The 15,643-nt window shown below is 36.5% G+C and overlaps 4 protein-coding genes across 9 annotated transcripts; 2 read left to right on the top strand and 2 right to left on the bottom strand.

Annotated features, from left to right (window-relative positions):
* Window positions 1-153: 153 nt before the first annotated feature.
* Window positions 154-3,843, bottom strand: Phb2 (prohibitin 2). 2 transcript variants are annotated; one of them, XM_011154662.3, is made up of 6 exons: window positions 3,593-3,842; window positions 2,718-2,980; window positions 2,154-2,471; window positions 1,787-1,864; window positions 1,523-1,619; window positions 154-310 (listed from the first exon to the last, which is right to left on the bottom strand). In XM_011154662.3, the coding sequence occupies exons 1-6, from the start codon at window positions 3,720-3,722 to the stop codon at window positions 279-281; spliced, it is 918 nt and encodes a 305-aa protein (XP_011152964.1). In that variant the 5' UTR covers window positions 3,723-3,842; the 3' UTR covers window positions 154-278. The 2 variants fall into 2 exon arrangements, with proteins under 2 accessions (XP_011152964.1, XP_011152962.1); XM_011154660.3 differs by lacking the exon at window positions 154-310 and adding an exon at window positions 410-765 and having other exon boundaries at window positions 3,593-3,843.
* A 381-nt stretch (window positions 3,844-4,224) lies between these two features.
* LOC105191339 (THAP domain-containing protein 1) lies at window positions 4,225-5,465 on the top strand. Of its 2 annotated transcripts, none has more exons than XM_011154658.3 (4): window positions 4,225-4,369; window positions 4,444-4,660; window positions 4,782-4,898; window positions 5,003-5,465. In XM_011154658.3, exons 1-4 carry the CDS (start codon window positions 4,299-4,301, stop codon window positions 5,198-5,200), a joined length of 603 nt encoding a protein of 200 aa, XP_011152960.1. In that variant the 5' UTR covers window positions 4,225-4,298; the 3' UTR covers window positions 5,201-5,465. The 2 variants fall into 2 exon arrangements, with proteins under 2 accessions (XP_011152960.1, XP_011152961.1); XM_011154659.3 differs by having other exon boundaries at window positions 4,275-4,369; window positions 4,588-4,660.
* A 726-nt stretch (window positions 5,466-6,191) lies between these two features.
* Window positions 6,192-13,617, top strand: LOC105191338 (U6 snRNA phosphodiesterase). Of its 2 annotated transcripts, XR_003114104.1 has the most exons (6): window positions 6,192-6,358; window positions 6,456-6,598; window positions 6,770-7,104; window positions 7,229-7,426; window positions 12,824-13,162; window positions 13,266-13,617. XR_003114104.1 is itself a non-coding variant. In XM_019845146.2 (4 exons), the coding sequence occupies exons 1-4, from the start codon at window positions 6,252-6,254 to the stop codon at window positions 7,415-7,417; spliced, it is 774 nt and encodes a 257-aa protein (XP_019700705.1). In that variant the 5' UTR covers window positions 6,192-6,251; the 3' UTR covers window positions 7,418-7,498. The 2 variants fall into 2 exon arrangements, 1 of the variants encoding a protein (XP_019700705.1); XM_019845146.2 differs by lacking the exons at window positions 12,824-13,162; window positions 13,266-13,617 and having other exon boundaries at window positions 7,229-7,498.
* LOC105191336 (tonsoku-like protein) lies at window positions 7,674-14,790 on the bottom strand. Of its 3 annotated transcripts, none has more exons than XM_025306311.1 (2): window positions 14,696-14,790; window positions 7,674-11,779 (listed from the first exon to the last, which is right to left on the bottom strand). In XM_025306311.1, the coding sequence occupies exon 2, from the start codon at window positions 11,724-11,726 to the stop codon at window positions 7,803-7,805; it is 3,924 nt and encodes a 1,307-aa protein (XP_025162096.1). In that variant the 5' UTR covers window positions 11,727-11,779; window positions 14,696-14,790; the 3' UTR covers window positions 7,674-7,802. The 3 variants fall into 3 exon arrangements, with proteins under 3 accessions (XP_025162096.1, XP_025162095.1, XP_025162097.1); XM_025306310.1 differs by lacking the exon at window positions 14,696-14,790 and adding an exon at window positions 11,959-12,826; XM_025306312.1 differs by lacking the exon at window positions 14,696-14,790 and adding an exon at window positions 12,103-12,189.
* Window positions 14,791-15,643: the final 853 nt, after the last annotated feature.

Genomic DNA, 15,643 nt, shown 5'->3' with positions numbered 1-15,643 from the left:
ATAAGGCTATCAAACAACATTTTAATGATTTTTATCTATTCCAACCAGTCCAATTATTATTATCAGTACCATTATTTCTTTATGCTAAATATATATATTGTTCTTAATATTAACATTACTTGCTAATTAATAGAATAAACAGTACGTATATAATCGTGATCACGACGCAATATTAAACATTTATAAAGAATACAACAGATTATATTATTTTATATTATATTATTTTATTATATTTTGATTCCTTATGTTTTCAGAATAATTTGTGTCAGTTGCATCTTCTATGCGTTATCCATCGTCCCTTTTTTTACACCTTAAAAAAAAAAAAAAATAAAATGTATGTATACTTATATTTTTAAATGCAAAGTGTACAAAAGAATTCGATCGAAGCGGGAAGAGAATCAACAAAATGTCACGATCCGTCATACTATTTATTCTACTTTTAATTAGCGAAATATAAAAAAAAATAGAGCAACATTCTTCGAGAGGATGATGGTGGTTAAGGTGTGGAATTATGTCGGATAAAGGATATGCTCGCGTCGCAGATTCTCTTTTATTGTCACGGTACTATCCGCTTAGCACTATCGTCGGCTGACTCCAGTAAGAAGGGGGCCACGAGGGTTTGCGGCATACGTTCTCGAACTTCGAAATCGTCGCGCCTTTGAGCGCTACTACTCGAGGGCAGTGCTCGATGAGAACCAGTATTTAGGCTTCGTACGACATGCTCGGCCGCCTCGTCCCAACTCTTCCAGCTCACGCCTTCGTGACCTGAAAAAGCCAGTGTTGGGCATCTACCCATAAGCAATTACAAATATCCATATGTAGCCTACCGCAACAAGCTCAAAATATCCATCACAGAGATTTCTATCGACATTATCTGAGATACCATCATGATCATGACACAATCTATTCATTACGACAGAGATCAAAAGGTATTTTTCTTTATGAGAAAGAAAAATCGAGAACGTAGAAATATTATTTTCTTGCACGAGTGTCCCCAATAAAATATATTTGCAAAACTCGATTTGACTTGAAAACTATACGTCTATGTCTTCCCTCTGTGTTTAATTAAATGAACTGATTTAGTTATCTAGTTTATGTTATCTGATCTTGTAACTTATGATTATGAACTCGTTATAACATGTTAAACAAAAAAAATGTATATGCCAACATAGCTTTCTATTTTATCCTGGATGAATAATGACAATCAATAATGAGAACGAATATCTGCGAGCGAGCATAATAGAGGATAGCGAGGAGGAGAACACGGTACACAGTATATAACAGGAACACGCATACACGCACATACATATCATGTACAATATATATGCATGTATGTATATTTACATATAATTCATGGGTTCGAAAAAATACCTATGAATAAATCTTATTCACCTTGTTTTGATATAATTGACATAACAATCGATATAATTGTGACATAACAATATGCCGTCCTTAAAGTTTAACTTAAAAAAGTAATAAAAAAAGAGAAGAATACAGCCTTCCACAATTTTTTACTTCTTACTTTTCAACTTGTCCGAACCCTCGTCAAAGGCGGGATCTTGGATGTTCAACATCAAACTGTTGCCACTGAGATACACTCTATTCTGGGAGTTGGCAATCTAAAATAAGGTAAATATTAACAGTGCAAGATTCTTTTAGAAATCCGTTACGAAACATTTATCATAGGAATAAATGACATATCACATGAATTTCGTAGCATTTTTTACATTCATACGATGTTCAATAGCAAATTCGTATTGACGACGTTTTATCACAGAGTACTCACCGTCCGAGAGATACTCTGCGCAGCTCGTAACTTGCGTAGTTTCAGATATCCAGGATTCTGACCAACAGCTACACCAAGGTGCATTGCAGTTAAGGTAATTACAATTTGATAAGAAGCTTCGAGTGACCGACCGTTACATGTTTAGCTATGAGTTATTACTTCAATTATTCTCTCGCTCGAAAAATCCTTCAATTATTGATTTTAACTACACATGTCGCGGCAACTAAACGTCGTTAAAATCAATTTCAACTATACTTTTTGCTTGTACTTGTCAGAGTCAATTTTTTTTTCAGTTAATAAATTGCAACCAGTTAATCAATAGTAATAACTCATTAGCTTGACAAATTGTAATTTAAACAAAGGATATCATCTTGGCTGCTTCTGCTTCTCCTTCGGCCTGTACAATCTTTTGCTGTCGCTCTTGCTTGGCTCTTTCTACTACAAAAGCCGCTCGTTGGGCTTCTTGCTGCGCCACCTGTTTAGATTCGACCGCAGCAGTATATTCTTTGCCAAAACTAAGCTCTGTTATCGAAACATCATCCAGAACAATATTGAAGTCTCGGGCACGCTCTGTCAACTCTTTGCGCACCATATTGGATACTTGCTGTCTTTGTGTGATTAATTGCGAAGCATTAAATTTTGCAACTACAGATTTCAGCACCTCATTGCAGATGCTTGGCAATACCTGAAGTAAGCGAATCTAAACTTATTATACTTCATTTAATTTCAAAATCATAATTGTATATCAAAGTTTGTCAAAGATCAGTTTTAAGATTAATTTCAAGTATTTTAAAATATAATCCAGTTTTATAAATTTGTAAATTAATGCATCTTTGTATGACTTATATTCATATTTTAACATATATATAGCTGATTTCATATAATTTCAGAAAAATTATTTTTATATATTATTCATTTAGTCATTATCAACCTTTTCATCATAATCAAGACCAAGCTGTCTATACATGACTGGCAATGTAGAAGCTTCAGGACGTGAGAGTACACGTAATGAAATATTGACCATCTGTAAATCCTTAGACCCTGTAGGTGAAGAAATCTTCCTGGGTCTACTTCTAATATCATAAATTATTGGATAATGAAACCATGGTACACGAAAGTGTAAGCCTTCAGTCATAATATCCTTCTGAATGCCTCCCAATCTGGAGAATATGATTGCTCTGTGTCCAGCTTCCACTGAAATTTGCATAGTATAAATTTAAACTTTGTCCAATTATGAGAATTATAAGAATTTAAAAGTTTTGTCTAGTATTGTTAATATATTCTCAAATAATATTACAATTTTTTATCAAGACTTGTTGAAAAAATAAAAAATATTACACTTGAAATTTAATCAAAATCAGTCTGCCGCTACCTTAAATTAATAAGAAACTAAAGCTAAATTAATAAAGAGCAATATTAAACATGAAAAATTTACGAAATTAATTATATCAGTTACACCATAAATTACATAACCAAAGATACATGTGGTAACGCTAGAAAGGAAATTAAAGGGAAAAGCATCATGAAGAAAGCATCATAGATATATTCTAAAGACATTCTCGTGTAATTTAGTTAAATTGGCGTTTAAAGTTGTCAGTTATCCGGGACGAGTGACGAAACCCGGAGAATATCTGATCTGTTCTTTGTAGCTGCACTGTTGAATTGGTGCAATAAGTTAAAGTGAGACAAATATAGGTTTTCTCACTCTAGCTTACTGCACCAGTTCAGCAATGCAGCTACAAAGAACAGACCAATCATATAATTATTGCAACGTTCACTAAAAATGTGAATAAAATTGCAGTTAACCTGTATACATGGCCTTGGAAACGCCGTAGACCGCTACGCCAGCAGCAGCGAGGACCTTCACGCTCAAAGGCACGCCATTCGTGCCCTTGCCAAAACGCGATGCGAGATCGTTGAATTTGTTCTGCGCCATTTTAAGAAATTAAGTGCCGCGATTGATCAACAGAAACACGACTAACCGGCGAAGATGTGGAGAATCGAGAGAATGCCCGGGCGTTGAAACAAATCAAAATGGCGAATATCCTTTAACCATCGATACTACAATATAGAGAGGAATATCGACCAGTGATGCCCTGTATTGGGTGATTTCCAACAAGGAACATAAAGTTCTTTTATTGGTTGCATATTATCTTGCGTTACCTAATCCACTGTGCTGCTTGTTGAAAAGCATCCATAGGCCTGTTCTTTTTCGCTGCACTGCTGCACTGATGCAATAAGTCAGAGTGAGACAAATATATATTTGTTTCACTCTAACTTATTGCACCAGTGCAGCAGTGCAGCGAAAAAGAACAGATCTACTATTTCCTCTGCTGTAAATCAGCATGTATGTTGAACTTGGATGTTGAACAATGACAAGCGAGACAATTTCGATTCCATGTTGCAGTTAGGTCCGATATAACTTATTGTTGTTAGTAAAATTTGTATAAAGAATTATAAATTTGCTTAAAACGTTTTATTTAAAATCTGATCTATTATAATTATAATAACAATGGTGAAATATTGCGCTTTAAAAAACTGTAAAAATATATGGAATCCATTAATGGATATTGGATTTCATAGGTAGGATAAACAAATCAAATATAAAATAACTTAACCTCTGTGATATCTCATATAAAACGATTTCTTTCATTTAGAATGCCTACTACAAATGAGGAACTTCTTGCAAAGTGGCTTAAGAACATTCCCAAACATTTATTGCCGAAATGGACAAAGAATTCTCACATTTGTAGTAAACATTTCAAAAAGCATTGTTATGAAATAGGTTGCCTCGTTCGCAGGAAACTTAAAAGTGATGCTGTACCTACTATTTTTAAAAGTTCAGATGAACCTGATGATGATACTGATAGTTCTGTAAGTAGTACTGATAGTACTAATAATTCCGCAATATATTTTTTGTATTGTATTTCTTAATGTTTGTTATAAATATTTAAAACATGTATGATTACATAATATATATTTATCTGTTTTATAGACAAATGAAACAAATTTAAGTTCATCGCAGCAACTTGTTGATAGTGGTCAGCCCATAAGTTTCTGTAACGACGCTAGATGTATCAAGTGCCCTAAGAATATTCCAGATTTAAGAACGGTACATTATTCATAATTTCCTATTTATTATTTATTGTTCATTTGACATGAATGTGACATGACTGATTATAACAAATAATATTTAAATGGTTATTTGCGTTATAGGTACGCAAAATTAATGCTGCAGTACAAGTTGAAAATCGGTATTTACCTGTGTCACCTGACAAGTCAAAACTTAAGAGAGACGTAAGAGTATTGCAACAACGTTTAAGACGAAGAGACGAAGCTCTTACTTCCTTGAAATTATTAGTAGCCCAACTCAAAATGTACAAACGCATTAAAGAAAAAAAGCCTGATGAATAATTTCTCAAAAACATTATCCAAAAATATTGAGTATAACCGCCCCAATATAAATTACAGAGAATATTATAATTATTGTATTGTGTTATGTACGGATCAAAGGATGATTCAAGAAATACCTGATGTAATGAAGGAATGAAATATTTTTGGGCAAAACATTTTTTTTCCACAGATATGCAGGTGTTGGTCTGATGAAAAGCATTTTTTGTCAAGTCAAATTTTTCTTTTGAGTTCGTTAATTATTCTAATAAATTGACATAATACTCGTCGCTCATTTTTCTCTTCTCCAAATAACTAATGAAAATTGTTGCATGTGTATCCCAAAAAAACAGCTGCCATATCAGCCATAATTTTACTGATATAACTTTATTGTACAAAATATTGCATTGATGCAACATCATCGAAAGTATATTATTCGGACAAAAAGTTGGCTGCAGACGTAACCAACAAAATTATTTGCCATGTTATCAATAACTTGCGCTATTTCTCTCGTATAAAAAATCCTGTATTTATTCACAATAATCCTTATATTCTTTTCTCTCGAGAGACCTAACGATACCCCGTTTGAAAAAGAATTTGAACGCCATTGAGGCATAAAACCCTTTTAAATCATCAACTGTGAAAGTCGATTCAATTTACGATTGACAACTTTTAACCAATGGACCAATCGTAATGAGGCGATGACTGGATCAACCAATTTGCGTTTAGACTCCAATCTATTTTTCAAGTTGACCAATCCAGTCAGTCGACATCTTTGTGATTGATTCACTAAAAGTTGGCCTTTGGGTTGACTTTCAGTCAGTAGTTTGATACGGAATTAACGAAGTTTATTTATTGTGCACAATTTTCGTTTTTATTTGTAAAATTGAATGTTCATTAACCATAATATAAGAATATATAGATATGATATGAGTGATTAAAAAATTCTCATTGTGAAGTTTCGCGCTTTTGCTGTACGAGGTCCCCAAAGTCAATTTGAGATTTGTTTGTTAGCCGGTATCTGAAATTCTAACACATTTTATAGTTAATATTTGAAATATCGGGTATAAAAGTGATGAGAGATATGGCCGGATTACACTTAATACAAACTTATACCTCTGACAGTGACGAGGATAGACAGGAAGAAGAAAAAAAGGAAGATACTGCAAAAATTATTAACAAGTAGATAGGTTATATTGCTTGTTCAACTACATGCATATAATATTGAACGTAATATCTCTTGGACAATTAAAATACACATTTTTAATAAATAATACAGGCTGGCTTTACCTGAAAGTATCTTATCGTGGAAAGGCGTCACACATCATGAAGAAATAATCGATGATCCGTTGAATCATGACGGACGAATACGAAGCTTCAAACACGAACGTGGTAATTGGGCAACGTTGGTTTACATAAACTGTAAGTGCTTTAATTCCAAGTTTGAATTTGACATTGACTTGTACATCGGGAAACATGAACAATACTTATTAAAGCAATCTTAATTTGGTTAAAGTTAAAAAGACCTTCTTTAGTTGATACAATTGGTTGGATCGTTTATAACGATATAAAATTAAAACATTTCAATTTTAGATGCAGCCAGCGATTGTCTACGTACTTGGTTGAATTCAGTATTGAAAGATCTGCCGGTCAAAGGCGATGTTATTTCTAAGCTTCATATTAGTCTTAGTCGTACTTTGGTCCTGAAATACCATTGGATTGAATCATTTACAGAAAACCTGAAGCTACTATGTCGTAAATTCAGTCCATTTATTGTACAACTTACCGATATCAGAGTATATTGTAATGAAGAGAAAACTCGCACATTTCTTGGAATTTATTGTCAGAATGATGATGGAACTTTAAAGTGTTTAATAGAGGCTCTTGATAATTTATTAGCTGAATATCAACTACCATTGTATTATAAGGTACATTAAATTGTATCTTGTCTAGTATCGTTAACATAAACCAGATATTTCATAAAAATTAACACCAATGAAATTTGTTAAATTCATACTTAGATTATAAATTTTGTGTTTTTTATATGTACAGGATACTTCATACCATATTAGTTTCTTCTGGTGTCTTGGAGACCAACGAATATGCTTGAAGAAAATCTTGCCATCTCTCACTCACAGTTTGAATGTATTTCTCGCAGAAAATTCAGAGGATAATTATTTAAACGTCAATGAGATACAATGCAAAATTGGCAATAAATGTTATGCCTTTGATCTAAGATAACAAAGTCTTGTAAGTTTTATGAAGTTATGTCTATCATTATATATAATTCATCTCAAATTGTGGGATTTATTTTAGAAAGATCTTTTATATATTTTTTTTACTATCACTTGTGTTTTTTTTTACAATTTACAAGCCAGTTTAATCCGTTAAAAATATGACTCATGTTGGAATAGTACATTGCTTTATGAATTTTGTTTAATACAAGATGTGTGTATGTGTGATTTTGTTTTAAAAATTTGTCTACAAATATTGTAATAAAATTTATTCTTTTTGCATCTCAGATAATACAGATTATAAACACAATATTAGTTATATAAATAAAAATATTTTTGTGTATCAAAAGTAAATTAGGCTTTGAGAATTTTCTGTAAATTTTTATAAAAAGTTATATTGGTTTGAAAATTGTGAAGTTATGAGGTAGTTTTATTACGGTAGCTATGCCACGCCACAGTTTAAGCCAAGAGTCACAAAACTTAGACTCTATGCTAGCGAGGAATGTACAAATTTTAGGATTTCCTATAACTACTCCTATTTCCGGAATACTCGCTATATTGTCGCAACCACTAATATCGATATAAGCTAACGTGGGATTACGACTCAGTAACATATTTGCGGACGACACAGTCACATTCTTGTTCCCCCTTAATTCCAGTCTTGACAATCTAGGCAGTTGTGTTAAAATATACTCTACATCGGAATCTTTTATGTCACAGAACGAAAGTTCCAGCGATTCTAAGTTCAGTGATAGAACCGTGTTCAGTCCATCTAGACAAGAGGTGAGATGACTGTGAGAAGACAAAGTATTAGATAATTTCAACTCAAACAGTTGCTTGTCCAAGAAAGAAGTTATCGATTCGCAGCTTAATTTATTCCACGAAATGTCGACACTCGTCAGATTGGGACTGTCAAGCGGCAAGAGAAATTCTTCCAGTTCGCAATAACACAAGTCGAGAGTTTGCAGATATCTTAGAGGTGCGATTAATTTCTGCAATGTTTTGTGACTCTTCGAGCTCAACGGATTGTAACTCAAGTCTAAGACTCGCAACTGAGACGGCAACGTACGTATTTCGCGCAAATAACCGTAATGGATGTTGCAGCCTTTTAAGTAGAGTTCTTGCAGAGACGAGAGATTCGAAAGGCACTGTTGCAAAGCCCCTATCTCAAATTTCGAAAAATCGATGCCTGACAACTGTAACAGTTTGAGGTTCGTTTCATATTTCAGAGTCTTCAGTAACGGTTCAAGCGACTTCTCGAGCATGCCGTCAAGTTTCGCACGAAACGAGGACGTATTTTCACAGGATTTGAGACCTTTAAGCGTGTCCTCGCAGGGAGTTGCTTTCCTGATGCAGCATAGAGTTTTGTACCGCTCGTGGATGGGTGGAACTTGTAGTTCGATTATCTCGCATTCCAATCTAGGGGCCTTTTTTATAGTTTTCAACATACTTTCCTTTGTCTCGACATTACCATTTAACGGCTGCAACGTTAATTTCGCTACGCAACCGGTCTCGTTGAAAAACTCGCATTCGGCCGTATTCACAATGCGCGTCAGCAACTCTTCCTTGTTTTCGCAAATGTCTACGTCGAAAGTGAGCAATTCGTCTTTCACGAGCATCTTCAGCCATATTTGTTCTTTACTGTATCGCTCTGAGCTCGGTAATGTGTGCTGGGATGACTGCGAGTCGTCGTCGTCGTCGTCGTCGTCGTCGTCGTCGTCGTACATCGGGGATGGTGTACGAGATATGGTAAACCCATTCGACAACAGAGACGCTTGTCGTTTCTTCTTGGTCTGCTGCTTATGTATTTCAACCATTGTAATCCTGCCGTTACTCCCGTCGTTCTTGCTGCCGGAACTCTCGTCGCTTATGCTACCGGAACTCTCGCCGCTCATGCTATCAAAACTCTCGTCGCTCATGTTGCCGAGATCCTCCTTGCTTTCGACGGTACTGTTCAATCCCTTCAGTCTCTTCGAGATGCTTTCTTCACTGTCACCAGTGAAGGACTTTCTCTTCTTCGCGGCGACGTGTCTAGTCGACGTGGATCTCTTCTTAACTGTGCTCTCGACTGTGATGTCGTCTTCGAGCCAATCGTCAATGAGAACCTGCTCCTCGTTGATTAGAGGCGTGCACATCTTGTTGGCACTCTTGCTGGACTCTGCGTTGATCTTGATGGTTTTGTTGAAGGTCCTCAAACTGGCTATCGTTCTTTTGTAATCCTCACCAGGTGATATCTTCTGGACCTCGGGCTGCACGAGCTTCTTGTCCGACGTCCACAAACATTCGGGACTTCTCCTCCTTCTCTCTGACGTGACGATCACAGCGGAGAGCTTCTTGTGCATCGTCTCGTACTCTACCAGGTCTTCGGGACTCAGATTGGCTTTCACACGCTTCTTCCAGCTCTCCAGGTAATCCAACACCGTGTCGCCGGCGTGGGTCTTGAGCGTCAGGTTCGCGTTGTATTGCATCAGCAGCTGCATCACAGAGAAATGTCCGCAGCACGCGGCGTCGTGGAGCGGCGTAATGCCTCCGCAGGATGCGCCGCCCGGGTCGTTCACGTTGGCACCGTGTTTCAGCAGCATTTCCACGACCTTCACGTGGCCATGATTCGCGGCTTCGTGAAGCGGCGACCATCCGCAGTGATCTCTGACGTTCATTGAGTGGCCGGATGACAAGAGTTTCTCAACGGCGTTGACGTCGCCTTTGATGCACGCTCTGTGCAACCGCGTCTCGCCCAATTTGTTTCGCTTGATCGCTGGCGCTCGCTGTTTCCTTCTCCTTTGGCAAGCCTTGCTTGTCGTTATTACTTTCTTCTCTTCAGCTTCTACGTCGGACAAGTCCTCCAGGCAGATGTCCGCGCCAATCTTGTCGCTCTCATCTCTCCCTTCGCTTTCTGTGTCGCTCGACGCCTCCGTCGCCGTCAATCCTACCGTCTGTCGTACGTTCTCCGCCTCGTCAAATCGGCCTATATTCTCCAGGTAAGCGACGACCTCCTTCGCAATGGACTTCCGCAGCTCCGCGTCGTTGCACTTCTCCGCCGAGCGCAACGCCTCAGTGCACAACTCCTGGATCTCCGCCGTTAGGTCGCCGCCGTTGTTGGTCGTCGCCAGTAGGTCCGCCAAGAAGAGCGCCGATTGGCATCGTTCTCGCGGGTTGTTGGCATTGAACTGGTATTCCCGTCGTGCGAAGGGTAGCGCTTCCTCGCATCGGCCCGCATCCTTGAGCGTTTGCGCCAAGCTCGTCAGGGCGACGTCTATCTGTTCGCCCGTTTCCTCTGCGTAAGTCAGCATGTGCTGGTAATATTCAACGCCTTTGTTGAAACACTGCGCGGCCACTGCTGCGTCGCCCAACGTCTCGTACAGCTTCTGCTTGACTCGTGCATCCTTCTCGACGAGGAGGCTGTTCTCCGTTCGGCACAGGGTCACGACGATTCTCAAGTACTTCTCCGCTTGACGAATGATGTTCTTCGGCAGTCCACTATGCCTACCCACGTACAAGGAGACTAGCACTTTGCGCGTTCTCATCCATTGGCCTGACTGCATGAGCGTTTCGGCCTTGATCAGCTTCGCTTTGGCTTTCAGATACACGTCGTTCACCGCAGTCGCGGTCTCGATATAGTTCAATGCCAGTTCGAGATCGCCTTGCCGCTCGTATATGCCTGCCAAAGAGATGCATGCTCGGTGCAGGTCTTCTTGAAAATTGTTAGATACGCACAGTTCAGTGGCTTGCTTGATCAGATCAATCGCCTGCTGTGTCTCCTTCTGCGCTTCCAGCGTTAGCCCTAGATTCAGCAGCAATCTCGCCCGCATCAGTGTTCTTTCGTCCAACTTGACATCTGTACTTGTTAATTGGTCACACAGCTCCATGCTCTTTACGTAAGCAGTTTTTGCATTCGCTAAAGCCTCGTCCCGTTGCAGTGGTTGATCCAGTAGGCTCTCAGCTAGACAGAAATGAGTCCGTCCTAAAGTGGCAAACGCACGTTGCTCTTCTATTAGGTTCTTCATATTCTTGGCACCTTCCAAGTACAGATTTTGATGTATCAGAGCTTGTTTGTAATCTCCCAAGGTCACATGAACTTCTCCTATCATTCTGTGTGCTATTGCACAGCTTAACTCTTCTTTGAGATCTCCACAAACACATAGTTGTAATTTATATTCCTGCAAAGCCTTCTCTGGTTGCTCTTTCTCAAAATATATGTCACCAAGGGTTTTCGCGACTTCCATCAATTGTCGGAGATTATTGTCTGTTATAGCATCTTGTTTCTTCCTAATGAGTCTGGCCATGTGGCTTCCGACATAGTCCATTCCAAGATCCATTTCTCTAGTGTACTTGCAGGATGATGTATGCTTATCAATTATATCCTTATCACCTATAATGCCATAATAATATTAGTAACATCGCAATATTATTATTATTATTATTATTAATAACTATAATTCTCTCTTAATATAAATATCTCTTCTACATTAATGCTATTTGAATATTTTTTGATAAAATATTCATTAGTAAGATGACTATTTTGGTAATTATACAGAATACCCCCCTCACCTCCGATATCGATGAAAAAATATTTAATCAACGCGTTTTTGCAAGAGAAACAACTTTTCTATTTGAAAAAATTGTCGCTCTGTCTTGTGGAGCGAGATATTAATTGTTAAAGTTAACGGCAATTTAGGTTAGAAAATCTGTTACATTGACAAAATGCTTCGACAGATACATGTCCCGCGATGTTTGGTCTGTTCTTTTCAGCTGCACTACTGAACTGGTGCAATAAGTTAAAGTGAGAAAAAATATAGTTGTCTCATTCTAACTTATTGCACTAGTTCCGCAGTGCAGCTAAAAAGAACAGATCAGTTATGTGCATGCTCTGTGGTCACGTGCATGTTCAGTGGCTACGTGCGCATGCTTGAGTGCACGAAATTTGAAATGTACGATGCAAAAACAAATGAAGTGCTACATAATTGTAGTAACATTAATATTATTCAGCTCAGCACAATGTTAAGCTCCTTACAATTTGGACATTTGAGTGAATGTAATGCGAAGCTAATAGATTTTTTAATTCAGCATGGTGTGTTGGCAGCTACAATTAAGTGTGCAAAATGTGACAATGATATTAATCTAAATGAAGAAAGATTAATATATCGATGTAGAAAACGGTACTATGTAAAAAATGTACATAAGAAACGTGTATTAAAACAGTGCGATACAGATAAAAGTGCGAAAGCAGGTACATGGTTCGGGGACAGTAATCTTGACGTGGCAACAGTATGCAAAATTGTTGTATGTTTTTTAATGTTAAAATTTTCACGTCAAGATGACACCCAGGATTGTTGACTGGTTCAATATCTTCATATATTAATTCAAACATTTTAAGATGTGTGTAACAAAACATTAATAATATTAATTTTTACAGGTCTGTGTATTCTGGGCTGACAAGCAAGTTAGAAGCTTGGTGGCCCAGGACGCATAGTCGAAATCGATGAAGCAAAAATTGGCAAAAGGAAATACAATCGTGGTCGACTTTTGCGAGGTCTTTGGATTTTTGGAAGGTATAAACGAGACACGAAGAAGATTTTCATCATTCCCATGCAGGATCGGACGGTAGAGACACTCTTGGCATGTGTCAAAGAGTGGATTTTGCCAGGAACAACTATTATATCAGATTGTTGGAAGTCTTATAATTGCTTAAGCAATGAAAGCTTCCAACATCTGACTGTAAACCACTCTTATAACTTTGTCGATACTGAAAGTGGTGAGAAATATTTCATTAATTAATATATATTTGAAATTATTAATATATATATATATTTGAATAAACAAAACGTGTGTTGTATAAAAAACTTTTTCATTTGCAGGTGCACATACACAACATATAGAGTGTGTTTGGAGAGAAGTTCGTGGAAATATTCCAAGATATGGTACTAGAGAATATCATGCCTTAGGATATTTGTGCGAATTTCTTTTCAAACGCGCCTATAGCCGCTTGGAACGAATTGAAAACTTCTTTGATGTCATCGCGGAATATCCTCCAATATCCACTTCCGAGAATCAGCCAGAAACATCCGACGAGCCATGTACCAGCACTACATAAACACGTTTCTTATATACATATTTTAGTAACATTTTCTATATACATTAATGTTTTTTATATTAATATTATTGCCATATTTTCGAAACTTAGTTATAGCTGCCAACACAATGCTGAATTAAAAAATCTATTAGTTTTATATTTATATATTTTATATTTATACTTTTATATATATTTAAACTGTTCATCTTATTTCAAATATATTCTATATATCTATTTTAATTTCTCTGTCATTTTTATACATTATCTCATTTACATTTATACATTTACATTATCTCATTTACATTTTATACATTATCTCATTTACTATTTCAGCTTACTATGTCTGCCACTTCTCTTATTTTCTTTTAAATCCTTCGCCTTACTAAAAAGATGAGTACAATATACTAAAAATGGATACAGAAAAAGTAATTATTTAGAATAGGGGAGTCAGTTCCAATCACTTTAATTTTGACGTTATTGAGGATATCTTATTGATTAACCTATTATAGGTTTTTGTCATTGTTTATTAAAAAGTTATGGATAAATGACATTTTTTAATGCGAAGCAAGATTCCGGATAGGTTTGCAACTTTCCACGCGCAACGAGGATGGGGTGGGTGCGGGAGGGGGGCCGAAAGCTCCCCTTGCACCCCCTGTATGTATGTGTGTGTGTGTGTCTGTCCATATTCAGTTTCAGACATTTTCATTTATTAAACATATAAATTTTTAGCTCATATATTAGTGGTTATTTTTTTTTTTAATAACCACTGATACATGAGCTACAAATTCATATGTTTAATAAATAAAAATGTGTCAACATATGTACACACACGGGGGGGTGCAAGGGGGCACCGCCCTCGTTGCGCGTGGAAAGTTGCAAACCCATCCGGAATCTTGCTTATCTGTCGCCTCCGTGACAGATTTCCTAACCTAAATTGTTATCAAATTTAACAATTTACATCTCGCTCCACAAGGCAGAGCGATGATTTTTTCAAATAGAAAAGTTGTTTCTCTTGCAAAGACGCGTCGATTAAATATTTTTTCGTCGATATCGGAGGTGAGTGGGTGTTCTGTATAATCACCGACTATTTATGATAGAAAACTAAAAGTCATCATAAAAATCATTGCAAAAGAAAATTAGATTAAGTTGAATATTAAACTTGCAAAAATTCAGCGTGCTATTTTGACATAAATGCATATAATTATATGTACGTACCTTTCTTTCGCGTAATACCTTAGGCGTTATTTAACATTAAAATGGCGCTCTTTCCCAGTGATATCTTATAAAGGTGAGTTCACACATTCTTATATTAACCTGCTTAATGCTTTACGATCGGAAAATTTTCAATTATCTTCGAAAAGAAACAGAAAACTTTCCCAATCATACAAGCTTTAAGGCCGGAATTCATAATCAAGTTTTATATTTAAAATCGTTTTAAGTTCATCTTCAGATACCCTACAGCCAATGAAATAATTTATACAGTATCTGAAGATAACCTTAAAACGGTCTTAAATATATAAGATCCAACTATGAATACCTATATGTTAATTTTTCTGAATTGATAAGATCGACCGCGAAATAAATCGCAATACGATGCATCGCGAGCACATTTTGAAATTCAAATCAAATCTGCTGTGTATCACATTTACAGTTTAAGAGAGGAATGTTTTGGTTATTTACTAATTCTCAACGGCCAGATAGTTAAATAAATGCTACCGAGAATCTGTTGAAAATGATATGCAGACACTTCATCTTCCATATTAACATATTTATCAACATAAGAATGGTATAGAATATTTTTTAGTATTCTCGTAAGCCCCAATGCTGAAACGACTAAACAAGCGCCATCAAGATGCCGTTGATAAAGAAATAAAAACATAGATTTCTATTAAAAAAAAAAATGATGAAATCTCTAAAGTGACGCTATCTAGAATTAAATTGATAATATCATCATTTTTCCCCTTCGAAGTCAAAATTTTTGTCTAAATCATTTTCTTGAAAAAAGAAAATTCTCCTTTTCGAGATATTTGCGTGTATGGAATAAAAAGGTTTATATTATGTGTATATGTGTGTGTGTGTGTGTGTGGGTGCTATATGAGTATGTTATTAAATAATTATTTCTTTTTAATGTTATCTAACGTTATATTACCTTTTTAGATTATC

This window comes from Harpegnathos saltator, unplaced genomic scaffold (genome assembly GCF_003227715.2).
Source record: "Harpegnathos saltator strain DR-91 unplaced genomic scaffold, Hsal_v8.6 scaffold774, whole genome shotgun sequence".
Lineage (NCBI taxonomy): Eukaryota > Metazoa > Arthropoda > Insecta > Hymenoptera > Formicidae > Harpegnathos > Harpegnathos saltator.
The sequence above is the reverse complement of the archived record's forward strand: the minus strand, read 5'-3'. Positions and strand labels throughout refer to the sequence as shown.